Source organism: Seriola dumerili, unplaced genomic scaffold (genome assembly GCF_002260705.1).
Source record: "Seriola dumerili isolate Sdu_G_001 unplaced genomic scaffold, Sdu_1.0 BDQW01000052.1, whole genome shotgun sequence".
Lineage (NCBI taxonomy): Eukaryota > Metazoa > Chordata > Actinopteri > Carangiformes > Carangidae > Seriola > Seriola dumerili.
Genome location: NW_019174307.1, coordinates 11,949,389 through 11,973,276, shown reverse-complemented (window position 1 = coordinate 11,973,276; position 23,888 = coordinate 11,949,389). Strand labels below are relative to the sequence as shown.

Genomic DNA, 23,888 nt, shown 5'->3' with positions numbered 1-23,888 from the left:
AAGTGGCCACAAGTATGGAGATTTTGTCAAGATGCTTTTACTACTTATTTTTCTTACAGATATTTTTGGGTTGTGATCGTACCTTGCAAAATACAAACAATGCTAAAAACAGTGTTTATTCCTCTTCAATTTGTTATTGGTGGTCTTAACTCCAAACTGGTGTCTTTGTCTCATCTGCTGTTTCCCATGAGTTTGTTTTATTGCTTGCACTTTAAGGTTGCCAGGTCATTATTTATTTTGGTGGCAGGTGTACAGAGGCCACAGCAAGGAAACTGAATCGACACACATTAAAGTGCATTGAGAAATAAAGAGTAAGGATTTATTTCTATATGAAGTGAATAAGCTATGAAGCAAGGGGACGTGGCAAAATTGCTCGGACTTGTCAGTATAGAGATTCAACTCGTGGGTGTCTTCAGTGAGACGACTGTCAGACAGATAATTCAAATGTTAATAGAAAGCATGCAGCTGTTGTCAAGCTTCTGATAAAGATTAACTACGCTTTCAAGACCCACTTTTCAAGAAACAGTCCTTTGTAAGACTGATCTTATAGCAGCTCATCAACCTGCACTGATAGTATCGACTGCTAAATTTGGAAGTACAGGTCAGCTTGCCAGTTTACAGTGTCAACTTCCATTTCCACAGGCTGCATGTTCTATTTTGAGCGCGGGGAGCGAGCCAGTTGAAGTGCAGTCGACTGGTTACATTTGAGGACTTAGCTTAGCCCATTTTTCTGTCAATGAGTGGGTTTCTTCCTCTGAGCTGGTGAGCTGGTGAGCTGGTGTGGAAGTCAGCACAAACTTAAGTGTGAGAAATGGCTCCGAAGAAGGTGCGTTTTGTTGAAGAATAGCTCCATTCAAAAAAAAAAAAAATCCTAGAATGCACTGTAGATTATGTAATGGCAAGTGCTTGTTCTGACTGTAGACGTCTCCACATTGTCTTTATTAGGGGAAAGGAGATGATGCACCAAAGCCACCACCACTGATTGGAAGGTTTGGCACCTCATTGAAAATAGGAATTGTCGGCCTGCCCAATGTTGGGTAAGTAAAAGGTTTTTATTTGTACAGATACTGTGGCCTTCTTACCATGCACTGCATGCACCAACATGTGCTCGGTCTACATTTGAAGTACACTTGGCTCATGTGAACTATACTTAGCTTCTGTAAGGCAGAATGTAAACCGAGCACAGTCAAGTGCATGGCCAAAGGGTTGAAATTAAATGTGTGAATGTAGATACACAGACAACTTCAGACTTAATTTAAATTTTTGACAGGAGTTGTTCAACACCTGCTGCACAGAACACTTCACACTGAAACAAGCAAAAGCATTTTAGATGTACATAAAAGCCAAAAAGTAAAAAAAAAAAAAAAAAAAAAAAAAAAAAAAAAAAAAAAAAAATCCTGCTCCTCAGATGACTGTCCATGGAAAAATTTTCAGTTTTCCTTAACAACCTGAAGAGTGTTCCTAAGGCTGTTAAGTGTCTGGGAACATGTGTGCCCCCACTCGCTAAGGATCAAATCCCACAAGGGCTTTTCATCCCGTGTCTCTCTCTCCATGTGTCTAAACTTTCTTTCGTCTAAGTGTGTGAGCTTTTACAAAATGCTTCAAACATTGCTTATTTTTTCGGGTGTTATAGCAGATAAATGTTGTACTTGAGGGTAAAACACCTAAACAAATGGTTTAAATGAAATACTATAAGTTCTGATCATTTATATGATGTGAATATGTGATCTGTATTCTGTATCCTGTGTCCTTGAATTTAAAAATGGGGGTTTTATTATTACAGTGTATAGTGTGTTTTCAATTAGAGGAAATAGCACTTTCATTTTCTATTACATCTTATTAATGAGAGTTTGTCATGATCCATTTACATCTGAATAACACCGTATGACAGCAATCAACAATGAACCTATATTCTTCCCACCACTCTGCTGTGGTTGCAGAAAAGAACATTCAATGAATGAAAAGCATTAACAAACCCTGCTGTCGATTCATTTTAAATACCCACTTATCACTCGTCCTTGCATGCACTGGTCAAAGGTGAGGGTACATCCTAGACAGCTCTCTCCGGTCAATCACAGGAAAAACACATACTGTAGACTCACCAACACAGTCACTATTACATTCATATGTCAGGCAATTTAGAGTTTCCAGTTCACCTAACCTGTGGCCTTAGTCTTTGAACTGTGGAGGAAAATCTGAGAAACCAGAGGTGACCGACATCACAAAGTGAACACGTAAACACAGGACTTTCAGTGCTTACCGTACCACTGACCTGCCATACCCTGCTGCAGATTTAACAAATGATATGACTCTAATATTGACAGAGATTCAATGCAGTACCTGCAGCATATGTTTGAGGAAACTGTTAAAGTCTCTGCCGTGTTCAAAGCAACATAACCTTCAGCTTTGCACTGTGTCAGGCACTGTTACTCCCCAGCCTCACAGGCACAACCAGTGCTAGTGGCAAATAATAACACGGGAGATCATTTGCAAGTCTGGCAACTTTTCTACATTTTCACTTTAATAAAATTGTAAACTGCTAAAAAAAAAAAAAAAATCATACATATGTGTTGTAACTGAATGACACTGACAAAGAGTCCAGCATGGACATGGGCAGCATCATAAAAGTACCATGTTGTGTCATTATGTATGTCTTTGTGTATCTTTTCCTCTATGGGGAGGGAAGGGCAGTCTGATTTTCATGTAATTTTTTTTTTATAAGAGCAGGGTTTCATGCAGGGTTTCAAGATGTACAAGACATGCTTTGGTGTCTTTAAATTAAAAATCTGCAGCTGAATGAACCAAAAGTATACAAGCTAAAACCCAATCAGATTCTTGTATATACAGTGTGTTTGTTTTTAAGTTACGAGATCTGAAACGGAGTCCCCAGGTATAAGGTGTTATTATAGGAGGGCAGGAGGAGGATGCCTGTATTATGTAAGTGGTGAGGATGTGTCTGAGGAATTTATGTAAATGAAGTTTACAGTGAGCAACTAGTGGTGAAATTAAAAAGGTGGTACTAAACCATAAAGAGGAGTGTGTACAAGTGTCTATTTGAGGTGTTCTCAAATTCCTGTTGGTCAATAGGTGGACGTAATCAAACACAATGCGTGAATGTGAAGGGTGGGAGAACGAATGTGAGGTAGGTAGGAGGGGATGGAGCATTTATTGGCAAGAGGTTTTTATTGGTAAGGTGGACAACTTGACAAGAATGTGTACTGTAGTCACGCAGGGTCATAGTGTATGTGTGTGCTGACACATTGTCTGCATGTCAGACCTGGCCAGAAAAATCTACTTTGTCAGCATCTACCTAGACGTTCAGCAGCATCACTGACAGGGCATAATCACTGGGCAGATCCTACATGACTTTCGTGTAGGATTTGTTCCCCACCGCAGAGCTACAGGAAGGGTTACGGTGAAAGGTCATCTTCTGTTCAGCTGACAGGTCCTCATCTTTTTGTAGCAACTAAAATTTCTTTTTAAGAGAACTGTTGTTTCCAAGCAGCCCAGAAAGGTTTTAAGAAATGAACATTGCAGCTTTTGAAGGGACAGATAAAGGCCAATGATGTATAGATTCAGGTTTCTAAAGAGGTTCGTGCTTCTTCACATGTAGTTTGCCTTAGCTGTTTTGACAGATTTTGGAGCTTATTCCACAAAGATCTCTCTAATATCCAGTATTTTCATTCCTCACCGCAGAGAAACCACAATTTCTTCCTGGTATAAGAAGTAGAACTCATTGAGGTTGTGGCCTGCCGCACCACATTTGTGTCAAAGTACAACTTGTCAACCCTCTCATGGTTTCTTCATGAATGTGCTTCACATGCCAGCGTGCTGTTAGTTGGGCGTAACTGACCGTTCTCCACACACATGGGTAACTTGAGAGTCTGATTCAGCCAACTTTGCAGCTATTTCTACTCTGAGACCAGTGCATGTTGTATTTACTGCCATTCTCCTGCTCATAGACACAAAAAAAGTTTAGTCTTCTCCATCTAACCCTCTATTGGAACATACAGTACTTGACAGTATACACGGGATATGGCCTAACAGCCTCAAGTCAAGTCATTTCTAAAGCTCTCCTCCAGTTCACTTACCTAGACCAAAATGAATTTAATGGCGATACATAGGGGTACCTGCCTTTCACCTCGTGCATCAGCACAGTCTGGTGTTTCTCCTGTCTGACTCTTTGTAAATGTAGCAAATCTAAACTAAGAAACCCAATGTGAACAATTAATCAGCTTGTAAATCTAAATCCCAAAAGCCCAATTTAATGTTTTTTTGCTCAGTTCCTGAAGAGATTTTAAACGGTTCTCATGAATGTTATTCTTAAATAAGCTATCCTATGTTTTTTCTTTTTCCCATTTATACAGAATAGATATATGTGAGCTCAGGGAAACAATCTAACAGTGTCACCAAGAGACTGAATTAGACAGCTTGCATAAAGAGAAACAAGATAATTAAAAGATTAACAGAGCATTCATGCAGAACAACAACTTCAGGTTAGCAAACTACCTAGAGAGTAATCATTTCTCATATGGACTATGGTGTTAATACAAGCATCAACCATAACAAAGGTCATGTAATTTATTAGAAACATAACTGCATTTGAGATGCTGCAAATGTGCATGTTTATTTAAAACATAGATTTACTATCATGTATTGTCCTACAGGTTGCCCTCTGACCCTTTTGAAGAAATGAGTATGAGTAGGAAAAAGCGTATGTGTGACTATTGAATTCCAACAATAACTGCACACTTAATGAACAGCTGTGCAGTGAGTAGTCTACATTAGGAGTACCTGATTTTCCAATTTAATGTTGACACTGGAATTATAAATATTAGAAAGTAATGGCTATGTGTTTTTCTTTTTTGGTTTAACTTTTGATTAGACTTTGATCACCGAGATATTTTTCAGTAGAATAATCTTAAACGATCCCTGGCCCGTCTTCGTGATTTCTATTTAAGTTACTTGCTCTTTTTGGTGATTTTACAAACTCAGCATTTTCTGTTTGCTCATCACATGACTAAAGTATGAAACTTCGGTCATGTGATAGGTGTATACGGGTATGATAAATAGTTCTATCTGTCACATTCCCAGTAAACCCAGTCCAAGTTTTTAGGTTCATACTGGGCCTAAAATGTTTTTTTTTAACTACTTGTATTAAAAGGAGTTTTCACCACCCAACGGTGGAAAAACACTGGTCTAATTTCCTGCTGCAAACTTCTCAGTACACATCACTTTCCTATTACTGATCAACATATTACACTTTTTCTATTTATACATTATTAAGTCACTTTATACAGCTGACAGTGGTTGCAGTATTACTGTGGAAGGCTTTTCTTTTTTTCCCCAAGGTGACCCAAGAAAAGCCTTCAAGTATGTTAGAGAAACAATCTAGCTTTATATAAGGAATTAATGCACGCACTTTAGCAATCTCAAGCAATTTCATGCCTATGGGACTTAGCAAACAATCATTTCAATGTGAAGCACCGAGTGAGGGGATAAAGACGGAAAGTCCTGGATTATAGTTGACTGCCATGCCATTATTACTCCTAGACACTTGCCATTGTCTGTAGATTTTGAAGTACACTTGAGCTGCTTGTGTCGTAGAAAATAAATCTCTCTGTGATCACAACATGGGGCAGCGTTTGGCCGATCCAGTTCAACAGCTGAGATCTATCAGAAGTGTAATTTGACCCTCGATTCCACGTACAATTGATCTATTATGGGATTATCTGACCTTGTAATTGGGTATAGTATTTTTTTAAGGTTTTGTTTCAAGTGCTCAAATATTCAATCTATTAGAATAACCTTTGTCCTTCTTGCACAGACAATAAAAAAAAAGCCAATCTTGCATAATTTACTGAAGTGTTTTAGGATCATTCTATCAAGCTATCAGGCTCTACACACCAGCACTTTTAGATGGATTGACCTCACTGCTGTTTTTTTATTTTCAGGAAGTCAACCTTTTTCAACGTGCTGACAAAGAGTCAGGCTGCAGCTGAAAATTTCCCCTTCTGCACCATTGACCCAAATGAAAGCAGAGTGCCCATTCCAGATGAACGCTATGATTTCCTCTGCCAATTCCACAAACCTGCCAGGTATGGGGTCTCACCGTTCACGTATTATTCACACTTCAGATCTGTAGTCTCTGACGTTCTTCTTGCTATAGGTATGAGAAAACACATAACAATGTTGTTGACATGTAGCTGCCAGTTCTGTATGATGTATGATTGCTGCTCTATTCTAAGGTTTTCTGTTTAAAAAAAAATCTGCAGCATCTGAACCTCGCAACACCTGGTTGTCATACACATTTATAGAGGCTGTTAAAGCGGGCTGAATTCAGATTTGCTGTGCTATACTGACAAATTACTCGCAAGATATCTCTTTTGACTGACAAGAACTGGCTTTCTGAATACCACAGAACATTTCAGTACATGAATTTTAGTGACCAGAACTGAGCTCCTGCTTTTCAAAGAGCAGCATGAGTCTCACTTACATGCGTGTACTCAGTTCGATCCTATGTATGAACTATTCTTTAACTTAAACACGTGCAAAACAGATTCCACTGCTGTTCATAAATAAATACTCTAATAACCGCAGCAATAAAAAAACACTTGTGCAATTAAATGCCATGCAGCTTTGCATCTCCACAGTACCCTGCTTACCTGTATCTGTTTCTTATTGCACAAAACATCCCAGGAAAAGGCCAAAACCATTAATTGATAATTGATCCTACAAAACAAAAACTTCCAGAGTATCCAAAGCATCATATAGACTATTCATGTGTATTGTAGACATCCATTGTTGATCAAAGATGATTAATAATGCATCAGTGAGCTTCGCTGTTGCACTGGTTGACTTGCTCCTTCATAACAAACATGAGCTTTTTTTTAAAAAGTGAAACTACATATCTATGAACCAATGGGTGTGGGGCTGAGTGCCACAGTCGGGGTAGGGAGGTCCCATTGTGAAACCGACTAATCTACCATGGGTTTTGGTCTTTTCATTGGATTTATTGAAAAGACTGTAAAGAAAAATATTTGAAAAAAATTCTTTAACATTCTTTAAAGTTGAGGTCACTTTAGTTATTTGTTTGTTGACTCAACACCATGGTACGTATTCCAACTATAATTCATGGTGATGTTATACTATTGTAATGGGATTTCTGATATTTTGCTCATCGTTTCACACACATGGAGAGTAAAATCATACCTGTTCACATTATAGTAGAATCCAATTCAACAACATCACAAACTAAAACCTCAAAAACTCCTCAGGGCTGGCACCTCTTTGGAACAGGATCAACAACATTTAAAACAAACTGTTTCTCAAGCTACTATTTCTAACAGGACTGTTGTATTGAATTGCAGCACAAACTAATGCAAAGTGGTTTCTGTTTTATTAAAAAGGATATTAAAACGGCTGACCTTTTTTTCCTTTTATTTCTTGGCTTGCAGCAAAGTCCCAGCATTCCTTAATGTTGTAGACATTGCTGGCCTGGTGAAAGGTGCTCATGCTGGCCAAGGCCTGGGAAATGCCTTCCTGTCCCATATCAGCGCCTGTGACAGCATCTTCCACATGACACGTGAGTCAAAGGTGGAGGGTTGCTTTCCAGATCATCAACAAATCACGTTAAACATATAGGCTACTGTGTGTGCAGTTGTATCAAATATTTTGTACTGTAGCTGAACCAATTCCATTGACAACATTTGGCCACGCTAAAAGACTCCACCACAAGGCCTTAGCTGTGCCGTAGCTTTGCCGCTAGGGCATCTTGTGTGGTGGGTGCCAAGATCAACATAAGAGTCAGGATTAATGAAGTCAGACCAAACCTCACATTCCTACTGGGATGCTCCCTGAATGAGAATCGCAGAAGTGGGAAATGAAAGGACCTGCATCTGGTTTAAGCTTCACACACTCAGTATCATGTCCTGAGGCTTGGAAACATTACAAGAACTGTTGAGGAGGACCACCACATGTTATTGTAATATGATTCCTAACGCCACTTTTGATTAAGTTTGAATACTGTGGAGGTAAGTAAGTTATTAATAAGCATAATATGAGAATGAGGGTCTCTTCTTCTTTTCCCTTCCTTTTTGCTTTTTACACCCTGTTGTTTTGTAACAATTATTACAAATGTAATAATAATAGATAAAATAATATATTACTTTAGCTACTACTACAATACAAATAACTATGCTGATGACAATAGTTGTAGTCATAATAGTAAAAAAATCATCTTATATGTTTGGAATGATTAGAAAAACTGCCCTCTCTTACTCTGTGAATATATCACACTGCATATCCCTCACAAGGCAGCCTTCAAATCACTTTCTAAGTTTCCCTCTGCCTCAAGTTCTTCTGTGTCTCTGACATGGTCGTTGTCTTACACAATTAAAGTGTTACACGGTAGAATAATTCAAATTACATGCAGCCACTGAAATGAATGCAGAGGCCCTTCTTAAAAATAGCTGAATTTGTTTGCTGATTGTGTGCTGTTATTGACTTTCCCTCTGTGTGAAAGGAGCTCTGATTAGAGAGTCGGTGGTGGCAGGTATACAACGGCCAGATAGAAAGGGTTAAGATTATGGCCAATTTCCTGTATTGTTCCAAAGTTGTCTGTGTGTTTCACTGACAAGTGTACTACTTTTGTTCCAGTGCAGTTTTCAAATAGCCTTTCTGCATGATGACTGTAGTTTGTGAGAAGTAGAAGGCCACCCAGACTTAAGTAATGATTTACTGAGAGCAGAAGATATGATAAACGGCTCCGTTGTTAGTTCAGTTTTTGCTAAAATACAAGTTAAAAGGATAAGGCTGCCATTATTCTTAATTTTTCTTATTGTGAACAATGCCCACGAAAAGACCCAAACAATGTATTAGTCCATCCACCTCTCAATACTACGTTTTCCAATCCTGTGTGGCGCTCAGTCCCAAGCCGATTCATCCCCACCACAGGTGAAAATATTTAAGAACAGGTCACACATACACTGTAATAAATGAAATAAATTCTACCATGCAGGTTATGATGTTTGAGGATGTAGTTTGTGGTGCTGTTGGAGAGAATTATATTATAAAGAGAGGTGTTATTTAGCCTGCCCTCATCAATATATATAGAGTGGACAAAATAACAGTACCTGTCAGTATAATGCAATACAGTTCAACAGCACAACAAACTACATCCTCAAAAATGATCGTACAGTTGAATCAACACCTCTCGGAAACAGTTTCAATAAGAACTGCAGATTATAACCTTCGTGAAGGTTGAATTTATTTTCGGACTCTTCTATATGACTGCATTCATTTCAGCTTGTGTGCCTAATGAACTGGTAACTGAGTGTATATAGTTTTTTTTTTTTAAAAAGGCTCAATAATTTAGGTAATGATTCTACATTACGTTATTGTCACATACGTGGTTTATGTGTATTTTTATATACATTACATGTAGATGGTTTAAAACACCCACAGTCCCTTTGATGTGGACCAAATGTATATGACAGATCCTCACCCAAAACCAACTCTTTTGTTTCGGTCCACACAAAGAAGACAAACATTCACAACAATCGGAAACAGGATGATCGAAAGCTTTTTCTGTGTGTGTGTGTTTACATCTATCTTCTCTGGCATGCCATTGTTTCCACTCTCGTGAAGTCCTTGGAAACAATGTGGTATGTTTCACAAGTTAACCATTAAACATAGCTGGTTTTGTTTTGTAATTATATCTATCTGGTAGCAGGCAGAATGCAATGCTGAAGCCGCTACTTTTATATAGCTTGATTATATGGTTGTGGGGGGATCACACTTTTCCGTGTCTGGAGTGTTACGTTTTTTGTCTGGTAATTAGTGAAAGGGTCTATAAAGATACTACAGAGAGATGAACAGCGTTAGTAAAGTGAAACGGCTCAATGTGATTGTTAGTGCCAACTGAAGACACAAGCAATTGACCTGAATCTGATGAAACTGAGTTCGAAGTTTTGTTAAACTAACTTTCTGCCAATTCTATTTATGAAATAATTTTGTCGTTTATTTCCTATATTGGTTTACAGATCTTTGACTAGAGGTTGTGAAATTTGAGAAATAGTGAGCAGTTACAAAGTTTTACAAAGACATGAAGGCAGAATACTTTACCATCTTTCCTTTGAAAAGATGAAACTTTTTCCAGGGAGTAGACTGACTGGATTTTCCTCGTGAGTCTGCTCACAAAATTACCCCAGTGGTGTGCACGTTATGAATATTTTTCAACCCTTTATGTCTTTAAAAAGCCTGTGTAAACAGTGGATTTGCTTTCAACAATACCTTCCAAAAATTATAAGGGCACATGATGACATCCTGAAAGCTGATTCTGTAGATTGCCTGGTGTTCCCTGGTCTCATAACCAAATGGTTTGCAGGCTGAGTGTTCCCAGTGCTTCTGCAGTGACTGGAACGTGGCTGGATCCTCACTGTCTGAGACCAGACATAGACATGTTCTACTTCATCTACTCTTCTGTTCCCCGCTAGCAACTCTGCCAGCTCACCTGGCCTTATTCCCAGATGTTTGGTTTCCAGCAATTAGTTGTTTGAATGCTCACACAGTGTCCCCCACATCATCACAGGAAACCTCTAGCTCACTTCTAATGAAGACTTATTTACGGTTGCACGACACTCAGTAAGAATCTAGCCTTAAGATACTGTGGTATAGCACATTTAATCTTAAGGGACTGGCTGTGGTTGTGGGCAGCCGACTGGAAAGTAGCTGTTATTTTTGGCGCAGACTCTTTTCTCACTGTGATATTCATGCTTTCAGCACCTGAACTCCTGGTTAAGTTGAGGCTCTTCCCTCTCCCCCTCTACTGCCTGAAGTAGACACAAGAAAGTCCTCTCATAGTTTTTAGGGAAATAAAGTTGATCAGTTACATGAGATCTAAGCAATAGAGCAGGGCAGGTGTTACAGAAATGAATCGTTTTGTAGAGCTGATCCTTTAGTCTACATATTGATTAGTCGATTGACAGCAACTAATTTGCTAACATTAATTGTTAAAGTATTTTTCAAGCAAAAAGGCCAAATATTTTATGATTTGTCTTTCTTGTCATATCATTTCAAGGGTTGGGGTTTAGATTGTGGGTTAGACAAATTAAAACATTTGAGGACATAAGCTTACAGTCTGTGCAGCTGTGAACATTTTTCATTATTTTCTACCAAACAAGTAATTGACTACATGTTTCAGTTTTTAGTTGAAGCCCAAATCCTTTGCAACAGCTGGCCTGTCTCTGTCCTGGAGTCTCCACTGGATGCCTGATAACCTCATGGTGATGACAAGATCCTAGAAAGTCACTGTCTATAACTCTCCTTAAAACCCACAAATTGTTGTTTTTACACTTCAGTTTTTGTATCGATTAAAAACACAGAACATAATATGTTATTTACAAAGCTTAGAGGTGCTGTTAGGTGGATTTTGTTGACTTGGACTGGATTTTGTTGACAGGCTAGCTGAAAGATGTTAAGCTAAGCTAAGCTAACCATCTGCTCATGGTAGCTTCATATTTACGGAACAGATGGGAGGGTGGTATCAATCCATTCATGTAATGCTTGGCGTGATTATGAATATGCATATTATCAAATCTGTAAATATTTCCAATAAAAATTGGTAATACATAGTTAATATTCACCAACTGTGAATGTAACCCTGGACTTGTGCCCACAAGAGATACTACTGGGCTCCTAGCTCAGAGGAGAATGCTAAAATAGCATTCACAAATGTACAGTGTGGCTTTTTCCTGAAAGTAATCAATGACAAAATTCTTAGTCCCTTGTATAAATGTATGAAAGGTCCAATCAGTATTTTATGATCATATCAATACACTTCAAGAGCAGTGGATAGGAATAGGAAATAAGTATTTTAGTATTTATAATGCAATTGAAAATACTTAGATTTTGCTGTCTAGTGTTAGTTTGTGTATTAAAAGACCTGTCAAAGTGTCAATGTGTTACCAGGTTGTAACTGTCTATTTCACATTTTGGTGCCGGGTCAAATCAAAGTGTCAGTAAACAGCAAATTGACAACAATTGTGCCTCTCAAGAAATTGGTCCTATTTACTCTCCCTTTTAAAAATCTCCCATATCCTCAGTGCCTTCCATATGATTTATTAGTAACTACCTGCTGCGACTTTGCTGAACCTAGTAAGATGTTTGACAGTTAAGATGTTTTAATTGTGTTTGGTAGGTCTCATTCAGTTGTCAGCCCACACTATAATCTAATCGCTTATAGTCAACAAATCAAACTGATTGTAAAGCTACAGGCGTTAAAAGCAAACTGTATTGACTACTCAGACAGAGATAAAGATTTATGGCCAAACTGCCTCCTCACTGACGCCAGGAATGGCTGCTATCCAGGACCTCTGCCTTATCACTCAGCAACTCACACATTTTCAAACTTGACACACATCCAAAATACCTCAGCCAGCCCACTGAATTCCATATATGTGAATATCTGAACAGATCACGCAATGAGTGAATTTGTCAGTAATTCGGTTGCGCAATTGGTTGTTGCATTGATACATTAATTTAACCACCAATTTATTTTTGCTGAAAGTCTTTTGCAGATAGATTGCTTTAAAGAGAGAAAGTATCATCATTGCAAATACAAAACTAATATTGAAAACATGTATGATTTTATTATAAGTAATTGAGTGTATTTCACTAATACTCAACATATTCACTAAAACTATTTGTTACCCTTCCTAAGGATGATATCTCATTTATGTCACATTTCTAATGTCTTCAAATGCAGTTTAAAGGATATGAGTGATACTGTTGTTTTTTTTTTAATCATTGTCAGCAGATCTCATGAAACAAACAATTTCAACACTTTCACTTCTGAAACAGCTGGGCAATGTAGGTTTTAGCACATGTTACTTAGGAGTAAATAGCACATTTGTTGGGGACTATTTTAGCAGCAGATTAACACACATTTGGCTCCAGGATGATGTATGTGGCATTGACTCACAATAACCGACAGTGGCCATGTTCATTGCAAGGAAGGAACATGTCGCGTTGTGCAACAGTGTGACTCAAGGATGTGTCTTTAATAGTTGTTGGCCATTGATGGAGGTCTATGGAACAGAGGGACAAGCTATATCAGCTTTTAGGTTGTTAGAAGGTTCATTCCATTGTAGTTTTCAGTCTTTTCAAGGGATTTGTTGAAAATAGAAAATATAGAATATTAACATTAACTTGCAGGTTTGTACTAGCAGCAGGCGTATCTGACCTTGATTATCATGGTAACGATAATAAACACACAGTTAAGGTTGTCTAACAGCTTGCGCTATATGCTATTTCACGTGACTTCCTCCTTTGCTTCCGTCATAATTACTGCACCCACTACAGGTCACGTAACAATAAAACTATGGGTGTAAAAGCTGCACAGACAGCATGTGGCTCATTTTTTAAGCTTTGATCACTGTGTGGATGTTTATAGGATCGAGTAGCATCTCTTAAAAAGGGAAGCAAACATAACAGTATACAGTGATGGTACACTGAGCAAACATTTACACAAGTTTAGCCTGCATAAAAATGCTTTCATTCGCCTTTTTTCATGCTGTATTAATCCACATCAGTAATTTCATATCAGTAGTTGCCACATAGTATACAATTGTATATTAATACAAAAGAATGGGGTTGCAAAGTCTTCTGAAGCCTGTATGAAACACTGTTTTCTGATGAGGTACCATCAAGCGACCAATTGTAATTTTTTATCAAGCAAATACTTCTGATGAAAACAAAACTATCAAAGAGAAAATAAATGCCAAGATGTAGGTCAAGTGTTGAGAAGAATCAAATTAGTTATCTCTTATTCTACGATGAATTTGCAGATGTATGTGCTTGTATTGGACTGTTAATGTGTTTAAAGTTTAAAATTAGTCTGAGTAACTACAGATACTGGGTATACTGTAGCATGTAAGACACAGATGTCAACATATTGTTCATATGTCTTTTTTTATGTTCAGCCATGATCCACTGTATTGTTGCTATTTTGCTATATTGTTTATAAGAATCAAGCAATGCGCTTCCCTCCCTGTACTTAGACAAAAAGACACTTTGTTGTATGACAGTCTCAGCTGGGTCCTAGCACCTGTCCTCCTCCTGTGTGTTGTTGTTCATGAGTAAAAATAGCAATATTGCATTATAAATTAGCCAGAAATATAAGCTGCCCTTTGTTGCATGCAGTTCTTTGTTTATGTTAGTTGTTGTTTTAACCAATACTGCAATTCTACATCTAGCTCATTGAGCTGTAGGGATCATCCTCCTTTTGTGTGTTTTGGGGCTGAACTGAGGTGCTGTCACAGCATTTAAATGAGCATTTTGCTTCAGCGAGAATGAAGCGTTTTTGTCAGCCTCCACTCATCGTGGATGATTAGAGCAAAATGTCTACCCATCTTGACTGGAGATCACCACAGCTCCAGATAACATGCTCGGTGATTGAAGGTCGCAATATTTTGAATTCTAATGGGGCTGGAAGATGAATTGCCTGAAATAGACTGTAGAATCTTCCGGCTTCCTCCTCATGCCCCCCTTGCCTGTCCACTGTGAAAAGAACCACTGGGAATGGCAAGGCCCGATGATCATAGAATTATTGGATGGTGATTCTAAACCCTTCAAAGAGGAGTTGCTATGGAGATCTCGTTCCAAACTGTGAAATGATTCACCTTTGAAAGGCTGGAGGGCCTGAAAGCTGAACACATCATTGTTCAGGTGGCGGTTGGTTAGGAAATTGCTGGTGCCTGTGCAATCAGCAGCACTATAGTAGTTAAGGATCTAAAAAGGTTTGTTCGCTGAATGATGTGGGACAACAGTGGTGTGCATATGACGGTTCCTTTCAATCAAGGCACTCTCATGCTCCGTGGTTTAACAAAATAAATGGAATGATAGAGGTTAAGCTAATGATAAGGGAATTAACACTGTTGTTTTCAGTCAGAGTTCATGAAAACGGAAACCTCCCCCATGCAATCACTTCTCAACTGCACACAGAACAGGCTTGTCTGAACGGCTTTCTCGTTTTTTTTTTTTTTTCAGTCAGTCAGTGATATCAGACATGGTGGAAAGATGCACCTTTAATACTCAGTTTGGTATGAGACACTACATCTGACAGTAGATTACATAGGAATTGGAGACACTTTGTGAGGTACTGATTCATACCATCGAGCACTGTGATTTCACTGTGATCTATTATGAAAGATGGGATCATGTAGAAAACATGAGTGTATCTCTGAGGGGCTCAAACCCACCATTTTCTGGTGTGAAACTGCTTTTTAGCAGCCAGTGTATTTGCCATAATTGACACATGCAAAGAAACAAGGCTGAATATGCCACAAACTCTGTTACAGAAGCAGCGAACTACAAATAGCTGTTAATTTCATGTATCCAAAAATGAATGTGAATGAATGAAAGATATTTCCTGAATGAACATAAATACCCTTGTGTGCATTGCCAGTGTTTTTATGCTGGGGAGACATCCATAATGTGCTTTTCCTGACAGACTCATAAAATAGCTTTTACTGCTCTGAATACCAGGAGAATTGCGGCACTGAGTTTGCATGAACATTTTAAAAGCAGTGCGAGGAATGCAAGTTCTTTAGATGTGCTCTTACCCATCTTGCATGTGAAAACATGCACAGGAAGTTAGAAGTCAATGAATACTGTAATTTAACTGAATTATGTTGACCACATATCCTCCCAGGTAGCAACATCAGAGGAAGCAGCTCAATCAGTATTGATCTTGACTTGACTCAGATGACTGCCTTGTCTGTGTACCTGACAGAAAAGCAATGATATAAACTAGCTTGAGCCTGCTTGGTGCTCTTAGGCGTTAAAGTTGTGCTACCTGAAAATAGAGAGCTAATTAAAGAAAACACCATTTGTTCCTTTGTTTATACTGTATGTTCTTACCTGTGGTCCAGGGACGTTTGTATGATGGGGTTAATGTAAAAAACATTGACAAAGTAAATGATACATATTCTTTTATATATTTTTTTTTCTCTCAAAATGTTTTTCATTTTTAAATGTCAGTTTATGGAGTTTTATCTCCTCAGGCTATACCAGCCTGCAGTGCCGCTGTAAGTCCATAATTTTGCAGAGATTAGCCTGATCCCTAATCAGGCCATTAAACACCACTCACCCTCGAGAGACTAATCCTTTTGTTCTGTCAATAAAGGAGCACCTGTTAATAATGTCTTCAAAACATACACTATTTGAAATGAAGCAGTAACATTCAAATTGTGAGACAGACCTGACTCCTGAGACTGGGCCTTTCCAACCTCTTTCTTCTTCTTTTTATTGTGTGTTTTTACTGTCTTGCGTGTGGCTTTGTGTGGCGCTGCAGCCTCATAAGAGCTGTCTTCACAGAGCCCTACCCAGGCCCAGTTGTTAAGGGACTAATTGTGGAGATTGCCCCCTCAGATTTCTCTCCTCTCTTTCACCTCATGCATTTGTTCTCCAGCTCTAAGCCTTGAATGGGACGACGGTAAAGTAGATGTGAATGTTAAATTAGGCGAAATTAATTAAAGCAAATTACTTTGGAATATGTGGTCGTCAGAGGAGAGTGTCAGTTGATGACTAAATAGTGAGTGATCAGCTGCTCCTGCTCTTTCAAAGCCTCTTTGAATTTTTGATATATCAGCTTTTTCTTTATTAGGACATATAACAATGGTCAGAAACTGTTGAATACTTATTTAAGAAAGTAAGAAATGTTTTTTTAGTAAATGATTGTCCATATAATAATTTCCAATGCTTTCATTAACAGTGATTTACACCAATCATGAGAGGTTTATTAACCATGTGAACCTTTTTTAAACCTCACCGCTCCTAATTGATAAGTACTAAGACTCGTATGCATTTTCCATTGGAGACGCAGTGTATCAAAACTGTACATCATAATTGTTTCTAATGTATGTATATTCTTGCAGCTAACAAAATGATTACATTGCATTATATTTTCTGAGTTCATGCAGACACAATGGCAAATTTTCATTCCAATCAGTGCTGAACAGGGAGCTGGTAAATTGGAGCAGCAAAACAATAATTCCACTGATTAGCCCCTTTCTGTGTGGCGTAAGTGAACTGTTTATACTGTGGAGTACCTCTGCAAGAGGAGAGGAACCAAAACAGCCTGATTAGGCAAAGAGTAATTGGATAAGTTCATTTCACCATGAGGACAACGCACAGGATGACAGCTTGCACAAAAGTCTACAGCTTCTGTTGACTTGCATGAGTAATAAAGCCACTGGTGTAGGATTTTTGGTTGTCTGTCATGTTGTTGTTGAGCTGTGTCTGTTTAGATGAGTGATGCTAGATTGTGAAAGCCCTGTAGTGTAGTTCTATGGAAAATCAGGCACTTATCCCTCCTTAACCCAGTAGTGGAACAAGATATGATATTCTGTGCATGTGGGGGATCACTGGGGAGTTCATATTGGATCAGTTCAGTTTTGTGCCACTTTCAATTTCACAACACTCAAAACCGGTCTCAGAGGCACGGGTTCATATAAGTGAACAAGATTAAGAGGCTACAAACAATCTTGCACCTCCGTGAGACTGTAGTTTCCAGCACAGCACAGCAGCACTTGAGCTAAATACACATGCCAGCATGCTAACAAGCTGACAATGACCATGTTGATATGCTGACGTTAACAATGTAGCATGTTAGCATGCTAGTCTTTATAATTTATCCTGTGGCGACGTGAATGTGCCAGATTTCACGGCAGCCATTCCATCAGTTGTTGAGAAGTTTCACTCTAAATCAATGGCAAAATTGGGCTAGCACTAGCGGAAAAGTCGGGGGTCATATTAGTGATGAAGAATATTAAGATACGAATGAAAATATGTAATAAAAGATTGAATGGCAATTCATCTGATGCCTGCTACAATACTGCAAAATGGACAAACGTGACGGACCAAGATTGCCAGTCATAAAGCCAAGTCGCTAGTGTTTCAAACACCTAGCATGAAATCTGTGTACACAACCAGGACACTGATCTGAATGGTGGAGCAGGGGATAACTTTAATTCTGAACAAACTTCTCTTGATGACGCTCTTGATGATACCTGACCACGTTCCCTACACGACAACTGCGCACAGCTACATGAATCATCAACATTTTCTACATGCATCACTGTCAGAACTTGTTGAGAGATGATGTGACAGCCTCGTGATGAGTAATGTGAATCACTGCAGTGACGTTATTATCTCGCAGGGCCTCACCTGTCTGCAGTCCTCCTCAGGTGTCAACACGTGAATATGGATTGTTGATAACATTTAGTGACTCAAACATGTACATTCCAAACATAGTGTCCCTCAACACGGCAATACTTAAAGCCAAGTCATCATTCGCCTGACATCCACTTCCCTGTTGAATGACATGGTATTCCCATTATGCCACAGTGTGATACTTCACAAGTCACTGTTGTTGACTGATTTATGAAAGAGTGTGCTGGTATATTCCAAATCCCATGGTATATAACATAATAAATTTACTCAAACACTGTACTTAAGTACACATTTGAGGTGCTTGTAGTTTGATTGCATATCTCCATTTTGCACTCTTCTACTCCTCTACACTTTAGGGGAAAATATTGTACTTTTTATTCCTCTACATTAATTTGTTATTAATTTATTTACAAGACACTTTACAGATTAAGTGTACATACAGAATACTGTATATGACAGACTTAAATAAAATAATGATGTGCTGTAGTAGATTAATTAACTGCTTTTCACACTATAAAGTTCAAACTAGCTCCATTTCTTCAGCTACAAGATGGTAGTAACTTATTTGCACCAGTAATAATAATAGTAATCAATATATAACAGCATAATGAGTACTTTTACTTCTGATACATTAAGCCCATTTTGCTAACAATGCTTTATCTTAAGTGACATTTTTATTGCAGGGCGTGTACTTACAGTCTGTATTGGATTATTTTTATGTTGCATCATTTCTACTTTTACTTAAGGAGTCATATTATAAAACAAACAGAGCACATATTGTGTGGGTTGTAAATTTAAAGAATGTATTGGAATAACATTCAGGAGAACAGTCCACTACAGTTGCCAGCGGTAATGTGAATGGCTGTCACTCTCGTGTGACAGATGTCCCCTTCACCCGCCGCCCCCCTCAGCCCTGAGCACTGCTGGAGAATCAGAGGGAGTCCTGAGAGCTGCCGTTGGCTAAATGGTCTGAGAGCCTCATTACCTAATCACCAGCGCAGCCACAGCTATGACACAAATGATTAGGGGAAGACTGTTCTCTTTCTTTGTAATTGTTGATTTTTTTTTTTTGTTAGATCACTTTTCACTCACTTTTGTTTATTTGTCCTATTTTTAGCTTACTTAATAGCTAATAGTTTTAAGACAGTAGGGTAGAAAATGCACGACCAGACACTCTCTCTCTCATGCAGGTTGTTGCACTTCAAGCCAGTTTTGGTGAAACTCTCACACTGTAAGATGGTTTCTCACAGTTCTGACACTTGCACACTGAAAATATATTCCTAATTATTTTATTATTTTTTCTTTTGATTTTCCTGTGACTCCCACTGTGATTTTTCATGTGGATGTTTATTTTTCCCACATTCTCTGCAAAAGCTAACGATTTTTCTGGGCTAAATCTAATCACCGTTTCACATTCGATCTCAAGAAGTCAATGACATTGATTCTGTTGCTCGTACTATATATGTTCATGTAAAGCAGTGTTGTTGCTGAAAAAGAAGAAGAAAAAAAAATTCTATACTGATGTTTTCTCTGTGTGTTTGTCTCCCATCGCTGCAGGCGCTTTTGAGGATGAGGATATCATCCATGTTGAGGGGACGGTGGACCCAGTGAGGGATATGGAGATCATCCATGAGGAGCTGAGGCTGAAGGATGAGGAGATGATCGGCCCTGTTATTGACAAGCTGGAGAAGACGGCCATTAGAGGCGGTGACAAGAAACTCAAACCAGAATATGTGAGTCAATGTCCCAGCAGGCCCTTTGCTCTCCCTCACAGCAAGGCACAAATAATAACCCTCCCACACACATGGCCAAGAAGAAAAAAAAGTATTTTTTTTTAATCTCCCTCCAATAGGTCTCACCCCTCCCCCTGCCCCATTTTTTTTCCTTTCTGAGATTGAAAGTGATCAGGGGTCAGGGGTTTTCTGCTGTAGAAATCATTAATAGAGAGTTACTTATTCAGCTGCTGACCCTGGGTCACAGCACTGGGCTAATGAAAGTGTTTCCACACAGCTCTTTTCATCTAAAGTAATACTCAAATCATGGCACAGCTCTTGCTCATGCTTATACACCTACAGCAGCTTGGAAATTGTATAAGGCCATACAGTGGGTGACACATATGCCATATACCTCGCTATGAATACCGTAAATGTTTAGAATATTCTTTGACAGGGGATTCTCAGTTATATGCAACGAGGTGCAGGGCAAAATGCAGGGTAAGATCAGAAAAAAGAAATCCATATCCTCGATGTCAGATCAAAATGCATGTGGATGCACACACATTCAGGTGGTCATATTGTTAAGGTAATGAGGCTTAGCACCCAACTTTAGCAACGATTTGGCTGTAAATGTCTCCTGATGCCCTTCCATCATCGGAGCAGGATAAGATAGGCCAGCACGCGAGGGGATCTGGCCTTTCACTTGGAGCGGCATGCCCAATTTCAGGCCCCAACACACCGAGGCTCTGACCACTCATTACGCTAACGAGAGGGGCTATTTCACCTGCTGCAGAGGCCCCTTGCCTGGTTGGTTCCCCTCAGACTAAACCCCCCCCCACACACACACACACACACACACACACACACCCTTGCAGCCAACAGCACTTCCCCACACCCCTGTAGCCCCACAGACAGGAGCCATTCAGGCTAGGCAGGTGGCCGCTTACGCACATAATTGCTAACAATTTTAGGCAATGAATAAAAATGATCTACATTACTTGTCAAAGGTTGTGCACACGTCGGCAAGTGACAATCTATAGAAGACCTCTTTAGATGGCAAAGAATGGTGCTTCTCAAAGGCTGCACAAGCTTTTATGATTGGGCGGGCAGGGGGGGGGGTGGGGGGGTGGGTTTGTATGATTGTCTCACAGGCTGAGTCTGGAGTTTGACATGCTCAGCTGTACGCAGACACATATACACACATTGTCAGCATCTATATGCAGACATGTGCATCAACCCTGCATCTAAACATGTACAGTTTAAAAGAAACAATAGTGTTTGTACTTTCTTTCGTTGAGCCACAGGATGCTATGAAATAAAAGGGAAATTCTGTGCAACTATTTAGATGGTGATTACTGCCTTAGATTTTTCCCACTACTGAGTCATTTGAAATAAGATCTAATTTAAATTGTCACACTCATACACTCTACAGATTTTTATGTAGAACTGAAATTTCATGAGCAAAAACTGCTTTTATTCTGCTTGTAGTCAAATTTTAAAAAATGGCATTAAAATGTAATAATTTACCATTTAGATATCTGATTATTATCACATTAGTAAATCTGATATAATTCGAGATGACGCAACTTTCAACACTAAACAGAACCAGTTGTAGTTTACATTAATCTATACTGAAATTCCAAAATGAGGTTTAAACATGCATGTTGTCTTATGTCGTGACAGTGAAAATCAAATAAGAATAATATCATGCCAAAACCACAGGTCACTGTGTTGCTAAAAATACTATATGCTTAAAAAATGCAACTCAATTAAATGAAGGACTCTGAGTAAATGCACTTTTGTATTTTTGCTTGTGTTTGTTCTCATCAAGTCCAGTGATGAAAGTTTAGAGAAATGTAAGCAGCGTAGGAAATGCACTGCACATTGTCATGCAAGATACAGAAACAGTTTTCCATACTTATTATGGAATAATTATACTTTATAATTACGCAGTATAGTGTGATACATCGAGCATGCTCTCAAAAAAGAATAATGTTGAATATTTGTGCTTTGTGACAAATGAAACACAAAGTGTTTTTAGGGAAGCTTGTTTTAATGTACTTCCTGCTGAAACAGGATGTTCGAGCGAGACAAAACGCATAAGGGGAGCATTAACATTGTAAGCTAAAAAGGATATCTGAGGTTATCCGATAGATAGGGGGCAAAATGAATGCAAAAGAAAAAACGTAATAAGTTGATATTGGTTCAGTTTTTATACGCTTGCTGCTGCAGAATGAGCTCACAGCTGAAGATATGGTGTTAAAGAAAATGTGATTTTGTGAGGAAAAAAACAACCAAATCAGGAATTTTGAATTTATTGTAAAATACCATATTGTAGTAAAATTCTGCTATCATTCTGAAAGAGTTTCTTAATATAATTTCATTGTGGCTGTATTTATTTGCATGCAGGAGCACAATGCTCATATGTATGCATTGTTATAAAGATTTAAATCCATTTTGCTGGTGTTGTGTTTACAAGAACAATGTTTCATCGCCTTTGTCCATATGAATCCTCAAAATCCCTATCCTTACAAAACAATAATAAGAAGCCGGGCCACCAGTGGCGCTTCATGGTGGCAGGCGTATGTGTTTGACCCCTGTGGGACCTATATGCCTTTTATTAACACCTGCCTGTTAGAGGAACACTGCACGGCGGCTGCGAGCTGATGAGGGAAACCTGGAGCGGGTTCAGCCTGTGTCACCGGCCGTTTGCTGTTTCCATTTCACAGATGATTAATCTCTCTGTGAAGACTTGGGCCGGCGCGGGCGGAGTGTATGCAGCTCTTCCTGCGCTCTCTCCCGCTGGCTGCACTCTGGCTGCCTGACTAAAAGGCCTTTAGAATTCCTGTGGAGAGAGATGTGCAGAGAGTGAATGCAGCTGGCTGGGGGTCAGTGTGTGGAGCTTTTTCTGCCATTGTGTAATTGAGGCTCTGGCAGGATTTTTTCCTCAGTTCTTTCAAAAGGGAGTGTGATTGTGAAGTGCTGCAAGGGTTTGGGGAGGGAAAAGGAGGTAGGGGGAGTGTTGCAGGGGGTGGGGGAGTTTTTATATGAAGGGGGAGGTCAAGTTGACAGGAACAAAAAGAATGTGTTCCGCTAATTTCTGTGGGGCTGGATCAACAATAATAGGCTCAATTTCTTTATTACAAATTTTATAACTACCTCCCTCCCATTTTCCCACCCTTTTCCGCTTCCAGATCCTGTCAAGACCCAGTCTTGCCTGTGGTCTCAACCCACAAGTACCTCAGTAATGAATGTGGCATACATAGCTGGAAATGCTCAATATTTTCTCCAGAGGAAACAGTTAATAATTTGTTCTGTACCTCACTAGTACTTATTCAGTATGACTACATTCTGCAAAGTGCCTGAGGAAGGACCAATAATTTACACCTAACTAACCAACTTCCAATTAGTTTCCTGCTCTTTCCAATTTTGTCTCCTCTCTCTATCCCTTTCATTAAACGGTCCCGATGGAATATTGATGTATAAAACTGTGACTCTAAGCGAGACACCCCAGAAGGCATTTTGTCATGATTTAAAGGAGGGAAGGGGGTCTTGTGCATGCCATCCCCGTCAAAGCCAGGCCACTCCTGCTTGAATGCGAGCACAGCCATTGTTCATTTTGGCATCAGGATGCCATGCATTTAGGAAATAATTACCCCATACCCTGCTGGGTTTATATTCTTTTTCATCTCCTTTAATGGCTTCTTGTTCATTCTCTTTTAACCCCAAACAGGACGTTATGTGCAAAATCAAGAGCTGGGTGGTGGATGAAAAGAAAAATGTCCGCTACTATCATGATTGGAACGACAAGGAGGTAAGCCTTTGATGTTACAGTCCAATATATTAATGTGATTTACCTTGTGAATCTTTTCATCTCATCTAAAAATACAACTGCAGTTTCCTTGCTTTTATTTTTTATTTTTCTCAAGCAACATGTCT

The 23,888-nt window shown here is 39.0% G+C and overlaps 1 protein-coding gene across 2 annotated transcripts in view; it reads left to right on the top strand.

Annotated features, from left to right (window-relative positions):
* The first annotated feature begins 750 nt into the window (after positions 1–750).
* Positions 751–23,888, top strand: part of ola1 (Obg like ATPase 1) — a 41,995-nt gene continuing 18,857 nt past the window's right edge. Inside the window, exons 1-6 of one of the 2 annotated variants that reach the window (XM_022740979.1) lie at positions 751–826; positions 946–1,037; positions 5,955–6,098; positions 7,458–7,585; positions 19,792–19,967; positions 23,683–23,763. In XM_022740979.1, coding sequence (XP_022596700.1) covers positions 812–826; positions 946–1,037; positions 5,955–6,098; positions 7,458–7,585; positions 19,792–19,967; positions 23,683–23,763 — 636 coding nt within the window. In that variant the 5' untranslated portion in view covers positions 751–811. Of the gene's footprint in view, positions 836–945; positions 1,038–5,954; positions 6,099–7,457; positions 7,586–19,791; positions 19,968–23,682; positions 23,764–23,888 lie in introns of both variants that reach the window. The other variant, XM_022740980.1, reaches the window with a different exon arrangement.